Below are 11,247 nucleotides of genomic sequence, written 5' to 3'. Positions count from 1 at the left end.
CGATGCACAAGCTCCGGTTGTGCGCAGGTCGGGGAAGGGCCAGACCACAAGCGTCCATTGTATGCAAACTTACCCTGCATTTATGCAAGAAGCTGTTTCTAAGTTCTCTAAAAAAAAAGTAATAAATGACTTGTTTTTTCTAACAACAAATATGAAAAAACAAATTCAAGTTTGAGGTGTCACGACGCTTCTCTCAGATTGACATATACTTATTTGCATCTAAAAGGCTTTCTTGATGTCATAAAATTCGAGAGCACAAGCTGATTGGGACAAAACCAAAAAGAAATTAAAATAAAAGAAACTCGCGAAAGAAAAAAGATAAAATGCCCTTGCTGGATGCACTTTATTCTGTATCCTCAGACAGGTTATATGGATAGTAAATGTCAACTCTTATCAATATGATGACAGCCACTGTGTATTAAAATGGCTATTTGACAGCACTTGCTCTGGGACAGAATATCAATTTCCCCGCATCTCATTCAGCAACAAAAATGTGCATTCAGCAATCATGTCCCAAAATTCTTGGACCTCTAAAGATATGATGAATACTTTTTTCAGTCTATGTTTCACAACAGTACTAACATCCGAGAGGGAATATCAAACTGATTTTACTTCTTGCGTGTGTACAAGAAGCCCACCACCACAGAGATGCCGACAACTGCTACAGGAATGAACCAGTATTGCTTAGTAATTTCCTTAACCTTCTGAGGAATATTTTTGGCGGCCTTCTTTACAATCTCAAGTTCTGGGATGGGAGGGGATGTCGAATCAAGCTCCCCAATGAAGAATTTCTCCATCAGTTCCCTCGCATCTTTGCTATGTCCAGCATCTTCAAATTCATCAGTGGCGTCTTTTCCTACAAGAAATTGCATAACAAGTCAAATCATTCCATCTTACTTATGATCCTTGCATTGACATACTCAAAGGTAGATCCAATTACTTCACTATTTTGAGTGTACAGTAATTTCAAAGCAAAGAATACAGTGATACCTGTAGCAGCAAGTACAACATCATCTCCGCCTGGATGTTCGTCCAGATAAGATGAAACATCATATACCTGCTCATGCACCAGGGCAGGCAGAGAAATTAAGAATTTGAAGTAGCAAACGGAGAATCAGGTATACTAAGAATCTTTAATAAAACATTCTAGAAATATAAGATCAGATCAGCCCAAACGTTACGACATTTTGCTGATGAAGCAATACGACAATCAAAACATTGCAGACAAATTTTTGCAAAGACTACTGGAACCATCAGTCTCACTTAGCGTTGCTGTAAACTATTCTTTCTAGCAAACCGTGGTGCTCTAAGGCATAAAGCGTGTTAAGCCATATTACCATCTGATTTAAAGCCATCCTCCTGGCTCATGTCTAGACTAGATATCAAACCAAAACCAGTTTCATTCTCAGAGGTTCAAGACTGGCAAGTTGCATATTAAGTAGTACTGTGTGCAGGTTTATTTTTACCACGACAAGTTAAATATGGGTTTTGACTTCTAGTGAAAATTATTTTGATGACTAACACAGGAATGTAGGTGTACTAAAGAATATGAATAGCAAAGGTGCAATAGGTAAATCCTCTAAATTCCACAATAATTAGAGCTTGGATAAAAATAAAACAGCTCAACTAACCACAAGACGTAATATCAGGAAGTTGACGCTGCATGAAGTGCATCAGTTGAACTCGATTGTCATATTGTACAGGTTGCAATGTAAAAATATATGAAGAAAACAAATCTGGGGCCTTAAATTGTAGTAGTAAATGTAGTATGTCCAAATCATAGGACAGAAACAAGATAAAATTAATCAGCATAATATGGAAAATAATGAGGAAAAGCATGGATGAATAACCATGATTAAAATTCCTCTGAACACTGTCCAAGGTAAGCTTGCATAAATTTTGCACAGCATTATAGATTTAGCATGAGCACAAATTCAATGCACCACCTTATCCACAAAGAAAGAATTTTATATAGTTTTCAGGAAGAAGCGAATTGTCAAATCATAGATATAACTCCGTGCGAACATTTACAGCCCGCCCCAACCCTCCCACCTTCCCAAATACCACGAAGGAGAAAGGTAGCGGATGAATTTTTATTGGTCCTGAACCACAGCCACTTACAGCTGCAAATTATTAATCTAAGGATAAACTTATAAGGCCCTGCGGCATTACTCACAAGGTTAAGGAGCATTTGAATCAGGACGTGTGATGGTTATCAATCTTCTTGGTCTTATCTACAATTTGTATGTGTTTCACATTTTTGAGTTGCCTCATCCTGGTGGCATATTTTGAAGCTGAGGAATCTTCATTACTTCGTTAATCACAACCAATCCTCATTACTTTGTTAATCACCGTGATAACAATGCACCCAGTGATTATCTTCTAAATCCAGCAAAATTAGCTTTTTACCTTTCTTTTCCTCATTAAGAACTCGCGCCAATTCCAACAGAGAACCAGATACCTATAACTTTCTCTCAGTTCACTAGGGCCACTACCTCAAACAGCTTGACACTCTACTACGGTCATTATACTTTTTTTTTTTAAAACCATCGTGCCAGGGCAGCTTATTCGGACCTCGACTAATTACACGGGGTACTTGCTACCTCCCATTATAGTCATATACTTTGTACAAACGTAGCAAGATTGCTACGTTAATATATCCTCCATTTGCTTAATGCACCCGTATTAAAGGTTGCGATATGCACGTGGCCACTTTTCATATGAATCCTTCAACACAAAAAATTAGCGAGAAAATGGGCACAGCCATATGGATACGTCCACTATATTTCTTTCTCTTAATTCCATTATTACATAGTCAATAAAGGGAATTTAAGACTATTCCAATCATATACACACTACATATTCAATGGTTAAGGGTCGGTCTAACCCGACACAAGATACATATCATAACATTCATAAGCCTAAGAAAACTTCAACATGGCAATTGAGTCAGATAATTATTATGAACATAAAACTTAAAACTAGCACCAATGGAATTAAAAAAAGAACCATTAATCCTAGTAATCAATGTGTGTGAAGAAAAACTAAAAAAAGTTGTAAATAGACAAATACCCCCATTGGGTCCGTCTAAAAACTGCATAATCACAACGCAGAGGCGGACCTAAGTTGCAAGTTATAGATTCATGCGAAACCAATAGCTTTTGCCCAGACCCTATATATGTATTAAGAAATCTACTAAATATCTAAATGTGAACTCAGTTATTATTGTATATATTAGCTTGAGCTCGATGTTGAAACTCATAAACTATAAATCCTGGATCCGCATCTACCTAGGAGAATACATAACCAATCACATTCACAACAAGAATATATTCCAAAACAAAAACAATAAAAGGGCAACACTGACAATTTTCAATATTGGTTAGTCTATCTACCAATTGAGGACCACAAGCACAGTTACTCCCCATAAAAAGAAGAAAAAAACAGATAAAACCCAGGAAAAAAATGTAAGAAAAAAGAAAAACACCTTGCCGTCAATGACAACCCAGCAATCACCCTTAGTGTTGTGCTGAGAGGCTTCTTCCATTGTGAATAGCTTCGTTAGTGTTGGCATTTTCTCTCAATTAACTTCTAATGGCTTTTTACTTGCAAATTTCTCTTCTCTCAAACAAGTTATACTAAACCCTATATGGCTGAAATACAGAATAATATGGTCTTGCGGCAGTGGTTTTCGTGTGAAAGGGGTAATGTTTTGGTGTGGGTAGCTTTCGGGTCGGGTAGAACTAATCCAAATCCCTAATTATACGATTTGATGTACTACTGTGGTTCGAATATTTGCATTCGGTGAGTTGAATTAAGTCGAATCGTGTGGACTAAGTCAACATGAGTTTATTATATTAGCATTAAATTATAGTTAATTATATAGTACGAATTTTTATCTTAATTGATGATTTAGCCATAATAATTTATTCTTTGTAATCCGCGTCTCATCCCAACTATTCAATATTATTCATTATCTCGACCCTTAAACTAATTTATTGGTGAAACTACAATTATAACTGTAAACAAGTTTCTTTTATGTTGAGGCACAAATACTCCACTCTCTTTAAGAAGGTTGAAAGCAATTAGAGTGAACTTTTTTACTAATATCATAATTATTTTGTCTTGTTCCCCGTAAAATTAATTCAATTTAGCAATATTGTTTTATTCCGTCAATCCAAAGCTTCACAAGAACATGCTTTACCATGAGTAAAACACTATGTTCTTTTAGGTGAAAGATTTATCGGTAAAATTACACCAATAAATCTCATAATGGCAATTAAAAAAAAAAAGGAAAATCTACACAAAAAATTTACCCTCTTTTTCCTCACATTCTCTTTCCCTCATTAATTATTTTCTGTCTTTTTGTGTTTTCTCTCTTATGTTTTTTCCTACATTGCATATTATTCATCTCTTCACTATATGTGTTTTTCATTGAAGGCTTATTTGTACTCTTTTTCCTGCATTCAATCCAGAACATCTTGTTAATAAACTCCATGGATAAGTTAACTCTTCAATCACATACTATGTTTGACTAACTCTGAGGATTATTATTACTAAGAGTTATGATATGATACACAATCTAATGAGAGAAAAGAATAGTGAAACAAAATAAGATTTAAAAAAAATATTGCTAACAAATGGTATACTGTAATAATATGCAATATTTCAGCTGAAATATGAATAAAAATACAGTATCCAACAGTATACCGCTATGGTATCACAATATACTGTAAGAGTATGCAACTGTGTGTGTGTGTGTGTGTGTGTGTGTATATATATATATATATATATATATATATATATATATATATATATATATATATATATATATATATATATATATATATATATATATATATATATATATATACACACACAATATATAAGGAGGGTCGGATAATTATTTTGTACGGATAGAATCAAGGTAATTATTTTGATTTCTATGAGTAATCATGTACATATTATTTTGTTTAAAGGGTAACAAATTAAATTACACAAAGTATATAACATGTAAATTATAAGATATCAAGCTAAACATTCTAACAAGAAATATGCATTGCATTATACAATTCTTGCATTACTAATCCTCACATTACAGTCTTCTTGCAAGATAACGGATCATTGAAGCCGCTAGCAATTGAACTAAGTTTGCCACATCCAGATGGAGACCAATTTGGTGCTATTAGCAAAGTGTATACCCCAGCTGATGAAGGTGTCGAGGGCTCCATCTGGGAACTGGCTAAAGCTTATGTTGCAGTGAATGACATCGATCTGGTCATCTTTGTAGGTTGAATACACATGCTGTGATTGAGCCATTTGTGATTGCAACAAATAGGCAATTAAGTGTGCTTCACCCGATTCATAAGCTTTTGCATCCTCACTTCCGTGACACAATGAACATAAATGCTATGGCAAGACAAATCCTAATCAATGCTGGTGGAGTTCTTGAGAGTAAATATGCCATGGAAATGTCAGCTGTGGTTTACAAAAACTGGATTTTCCCTGATCAAGCACTTCCCACTGATCTTGTTAAAAGAGGAATGGCAGTTGAGGACTCGAGTTCCCCCCATGGCATTCGTTTGTTGATACAGGACTACCCATACGCTGTGGATGGTTTAGAAATATGGTCAGCGATCAAAAGTTGGGTAACAGAATATTGCAGCTTCTATTATAAATCTGATGACTCGATTCTAAAAGACAATGAACTCCAAGCTTGGTGGAAGGAACTCCGCGAAGAGGGACATGGTGACCTAAAAGATGAACCATGGTGGCCTAAAATGGAAAATTGCCAAGAGCTAATAGATTCTTGCACCATCATTATATGGACAGCTTCTGCACTTCATGCAGCAGTCAATTTTGGTCAGTATCCTTATGCAGGTTATCTCCCAAATCGTCCTACAGTAAGTCGAAGATTTATGCCAGAGCCAGGAATTTCTGAGTATGAATGGCTAAAGACAAATCCTGATAAGGCATTCCTAAGAACAATCACTGCTCAATTGCAGACACTGCTTGGTGTTTCCCTTATAGAGATATTATCAAGGCATACTTCAGATGAAATTTACCTCCGACAGAGGGACTCCCCTAAATGGACAAACGACGAAGTACCCCTTGCTGCTTTTGAGTGACATTGAAAATCGGAGGTGACCAGATATGGAGGAACAGGTCAGGGCCTATTAAGGCTCCGTACACACTACTCTTCCCAACAAGCGAAGGGGGACTAACAGGCAAAGGAATTCCTAACAGTGTCTCTATATAAACCTTATTATTAAGTAATGAGCCATATGAACAAGTCTGCAAATGGAGAATGGAGAATGAAGAAAGCTGGTGTTTCAATAAATCTTGTAATGATGTTTCATTACTTTTAAGTTTATTTGCCTTATTTCTATATGTTTGATTTACTTCCCTTTTAGCACAACCTGTCATTTGGTTCCAGTTTGTTGGGAGAATAATGCAGATAATAAATCCTGATATTCTGCAACTTGTAATTATTCTGAGTATTAATGATATGCATCTCAGAATCATGTATTAAAAAAAATATATATATATATATCAAATTACAAAAATATTTCTTTAGACTCCAACTTCTTAGTTGACTGAAGGATAGATGCAAACATGAAACGTAAGATAACTAGAGAAGACAAACAAGATTGAAATGAAAATAAAGGTGGCCAATGAAGACTAATAACCTGTGAGAGGTTGTAGAACATATCTAATTTAATGGGTTTTGCTTATTTCTTTGATATCTTGATAGATACAGAAAATAATTATTTGGCGGATTGGAGTTTCCAATAGATTAGAGGCAAAATTTAAAATTTTGCTAATCAGGGGTATTTTTGTTTGGATAACATAACAAAAGTTAAATATAAATATTTTTTTAGAGTAAAAGAGTAAATTTGACCAGTTTTCCAAGAAACGCTAAGGAAGTTTTATAAAGTTCAAAGTAATATGAACTTCTCACCCTCTTTGTATAGATGGAATACACATGCTGAAATTCCATTAAAAGTGAAGAGTAGATGTGATGCAGTTGATAACAAGAGGTCACTTTTTTTGAAATTTTTTTCTATATATATTTGTAACTATTAGACCGTGTAATTACTAATATAGTAATTTTAAAAATTGAGTAAATATATGGTGGTTTTAAAACTCACGCCTAACAAAGAACATGAATGACTAGTTTTACAAAGGTTAGCACAAATTTGTATCATTTCATTTTAATTTTACTGTTAGGAGTTTCAAGGCGTGTTTGGTATGAAAACATTTCTTGCTTTTTTTTTTTAATTTTCATGTATGGTTGGCTTAAATATTCTGGAAAATATTTTTCTTATGAACTCATTTTCCTCTAATTGAAAGAAAATGACTTTCTTACGAGAAGGAAGAAAAACATTTTTCAAAACTCTTTTGTCAAACTTCCCTATCTCACTTCCCTCTCACCCCACCCCTAATCCCTATACCCTTACTGCCTATCACCCATCACCCCTAACCCTCCCACCCTCTAAATCAAATTAGAAAATTTCATAATAGGCTAAAATTCCAAATGAGTTCGCACAAGTCCACACTTTGAACGAGCATATCTAAATATATAAGGTTTTATATGATGAACGACCTATCATATTAAAGGTCTTCGAGTCTAGTTTCCAACTCTTCATATCGTTCATCATTTGGACCTACACAAAGTTATGACCAAATTACCAAAGGTTGGATTTGCGACCAATTTTGAGTTATTTTTGGAAGACCGGAAATGTTTTAGGGTTATTATGGGAATTGTTACCTATTGTATTGTATTGTTATATCCATCGTTACGTAGCGATGAAAATTATTACTTTATGAAACGACAAATTTGATGTGGTGACGTCGTTTCTGTTTAACCAACAATGAGATTTCGGTCAAAGCTTTAACTTTAGAAGAACTCGGGTTACTGATAATCAAAAGTATATATGAAAGAAAGTAATTTTACTAGCAATGATATAATCAGAAGAAAGCAAGTAAACCAGTATATTCAGATAGTTTTTCGTGTGTGTTACAATTGACCCACTCTCCCCCTTTTATAGTTATTTTGGGGATATGCGTTTTGCCTTTGTAATAATAAGCCCATTATGGACAATTAAAGACATTAAATTCTACGTTACATAATCATTGCATTTAATACAGATTCTCTAATGTTTATAGTATTAAGGCTCAATAGATATTGTATCTATACTCCCATGTAGTGTCAGATTCATTCCCCTTAATTCTTGGACTTAAATAAGTACGAGCATTGAGTCTTTTACATAACCGCTCGTGCTTCTTCCTTTGCCTCTACTCGTATCTGTTGCAACTCGTGCCTCTTTACCAGTTGTAACTCTTTGACCAGTCTATGTGCCATGACACGTCATCTTTACACCACTTTAATATATAAACTCAATTTTTTCCAATACAGATAGTCCCCCCACTTGCCATTTATTCATCGATTGAATATTTGGGAAGTGGATTCCATTAAAAATGAGGATTTTTATCACCATTAATGCTATGACAGAATCGATGCTTTAATTGTCACTTCCGTTTAATACTCTTCGCGCGTGTCATCTTTTCATTAGTTCTGCAGTTTTGCAGCTCTTTTTAAGGTTTTTTCACAGCTTCACTATTCACGAAGCATCAGTTATCATTATTATGGTTCTTCCATCATTGTACCTTTTCCTTTAGCGATTGCTTATCAGTATAAATATAACTTCCTTCTTTGTCTTTACCACATAAAGTTTTTTGAACATCCAATTTTTTTAAATCTCTTTTTGCTTCTTCATCGTATCATCATGTCTTCATCAAACCCTAACCCTAGAAGGGTCCCCATAGTTGATAACTTCCCTGATGTCCCCAGTAGGAGCAGAAGAGGAGGTAGGCTTTGTAATTTAGGATCTTCATCCTTGCATGGTTCTTCCCTTCCTTCGCCTAGTTCTGGCCCTTCTTCTAGAACTAGAGGTTTTCTTTCACAAAGATCTTCTTCTAGAGGTAAGGAATCTTCTGAACCTCTTCGTGAACCTCTAGTAGAGGAGATAGTTCCCGTGGAACTATCTTTCTATAATGACAGAGAATCTCTTAGAAATCAAGTATCTTCTTTAGATCACGCCAATATCTATCCCACTCAAATCACTGAAGGTTTGATTTCTTTAGTTCGTAGAGACTGCCGTTGGGATCATGACTTTCCTATAATTATTCCCTATCCGAATCAAAGAATTACCTCCTACTTAACCGGATTTTCATTTGTCTATACCTACCCTTTCACTTTAGGATTAAAACCTACTATTGATCCTGTTATTCTCGAGTTCTGTCGTTTCTTTGATGTTTGCTTAGGTTAGATTGGCCCAATAATATGGAGGGTTGTCGCTTTTTTGAGGCATTTGACCAACACAGTCAGTGTGCCTTTTACATTTCCGCATCTGATTCACCTTTACTCCCATAGACTCTTTCGCAATGGTGTTTTTACACTAGTAGCCAGGAGCAAAAGAATTCTAGTTAGCCCTGAAGATGATAAAGACCGTGGCTGGTATGCCAGGTTTGTTGCTGCTCTACTGTTGGTTTAGTGGGTTATGAGAACGTTCCCTTCCCTGAGAAGTGAAATTTTGCACGTGAGTCTTCTAAATTTCTCGTACCTTTTTCTTCAATTTTGTTGATTTTTCTAATTTTGCCTTTCTTTTTCAGCAACCATGGGAGTTGTAGAAGATGTTCCCAATTTTCGTGATTGGGTAGACAAGCTATTGAAGATTGCACCAATGGATGGTAGGTCTTGGAAGACCATTTCTCAACGATTTGGTTGGAAAGTAAAAACTCATGGTAAGAGCTTTTATCTTACATATATTTTTTATTTCTCTGAACTAATTTCAATCCTTCTTTCTATCAAGATTTTCTATTCGAGGAGTTACTGCCGAGGTGGTCACGGCTTCTCGTATCTCTTTGAAAAGGTCCCAAGAAATAATCTTGGGTTCTTCATCGAAAAGAAAAGTCGTTAATGACCAAACCTCTGAAGAAGAGGAAGACGTGGGCTCTTTGATAACTAGGCCACGAGCTCGAAGACGCATCATTTCTGATGATGAAGAAGAAGCATCCCCCCGCTGTTCCATTCCCCTTACTGAGTCTATTGAAGCCCCGGTAGTGATTCTTGATGATGATGTTTCTCCCGCTGATGCTCATGACTCTATTGAGCAGCTTTTTATCAGCGGATTTGGTGGTGAAGGCTTAGACCCAGTTTTGGATGAAGCACCTCTGGCTTCTTTTTCTACACCTGTATCTATGACTCCTTCTTTGTCGATCTCGGTTGTTTCTGTTCCTCCCCAGACTGTCTTTACTACTTCCGCAGTCCCTGCTTCCACTGTTCATCCTTCAATAATTCCTCCCCCAATCATTCACCGTGCTGAAGTTGGCTCCTCAAGTAGGAGTGGTGCTATGAGGCAAGTGATCATTGAAGTCCCTGCTGAGGGTAATCTCTTAAGGAAATCAGGTCAAGCAGATGTATAGCTAAAGCCCTTAATCGGACCAATTGAAAGAGCCATAGCTTTTTGACTTTGATGAATAATATTGTGCACGCTTCTTTAAAGGTATTTCCCTTATCTTTTTTCCTTTGTCGTGCTTTAAAATTTTCCTATCTTTGAGATTCTCATTTCCCTTCCTTTTTTTTATAGGCCAATCTTATCAACACGGAGATGATAAAAAGGGTTGCCCTCTCAGAGCAATTAGTGCGTGATTCTCAATTAGAGGCGTGCAATCGGAGGGAACATTATGAAAGCCTTCAAATTGATGTGGAGTACTTAGAAGAAAGTAAGAGTACCTTGGAGCATCAAGTACGGGCCTTGACTTCAAAGTTGGCAGTTGAAAAGGCTTCCTCAAGTCAAGCGGATAAAGAAAAGGCTCATCTTGAAACCTTTTTCTCCGAGCAGCTGTTCAAGGCAAGTGAAGAGATTAGAGAGTTGAAGGCTCTCTTGGATGAGAAAGAGGCTTATGCTGGAGAGCTCGTGCAGAATTTGACTCAAGCACAAGAAGACCTCCGAGCTTCTTCTGATAAGTTTTGTGCCTTGGAAAGTTCCCATGCCTCTCTTCAAGCTTCTTACACTTTTGCCTTGGCTGAAAATGAGAAATTAAAGAATGAAATTGCTGACTGGGAAAGGGATTATGAAATCCTTGAGGATAAATCTACCATTGAAGTAAGTTGGGCGTTTTTGAATTCTCGCCGCGATATCCTAGTTGAAGCTAGCCAAGAGACTTTTAACTTGGAATCTG

The 11,247-nt window shown here is 36.1% G+C and overlaps 1 protein-coding gene and 1 pseudogene across 1 annotated transcript; one reads left to right on the top strand and one right to left on the bottom strand.

The window, feature by feature from the left end:
* Positions 1 to 264: 264 nt before the first annotated feature.
* Positions 265 to 3,789, bottom strand: LOC107768957 (cytochrome b5-like). Its single transcript, XM_075239958.1, has 3 exons — positions 3,488 to 3,789; positions 991 to 1,057; positions 265 to 856 (listed from the first exon to the last, which is right to left on the bottom strand). Exons 1-3 carry the CDS (start codon positions 3,572 to 3,574, stop codon positions 609 to 611), a joined length of 402 nt encoding a protein of 133 aa, XP_075096059.1. The 5' UTR covers positions 3,575 to 3,789; the 3' UTR covers positions 265 to 608.
* LOC107768958 (linoleate 9S-lipoxygenase 6-like) lies at positions 3,650 to 6,263 on the top strand (annotated as a pseudogene).
* The last annotated feature ends 4,984 nt before the right edge of the window (positions 6,264 to 11,247 follow it).

Source organism: Nicotiana tabacum, chromosome 20, assembly GCF_000715075.1.
Source record: "Nicotiana tabacum cultivar K326 chromosome 20, ASM71507v2, whole genome shotgun sequence".
NCBI lineage: Eukaryota > Viridiplantae > Streptophyta > Magnoliopsida > Solanales > Solanaceae > Nicotiana > Nicotiana tabacum.
The sequence above is the reverse complement of the archived record's forward strand: the minus strand, read 5'-3'. Positions and strand labels throughout refer to the sequence as shown.

Coding starts and splice junctions, on each gene's coding strand:
- LOC107768957 (XM_075239958.1), bottom strand. CDS start 3,574: ATGCCAACACTAACGAAGCTATTCACAATGGAAGAAGCCTCTCAGCAC. Junction 1,058..3,487: donor GGGTTGTCATTGACGGCAAG/GTGTTTTTCTTT, acceptor GTGCATGAGCAG/GTATATGATGTTTCATCTTA. Junction 857..990: donor TGTTGTACTTGCTGCTACAG/GTATCACTGTAT, acceptor AATTTCTTGTAG/GAAAAGACGCCACTGATGAA.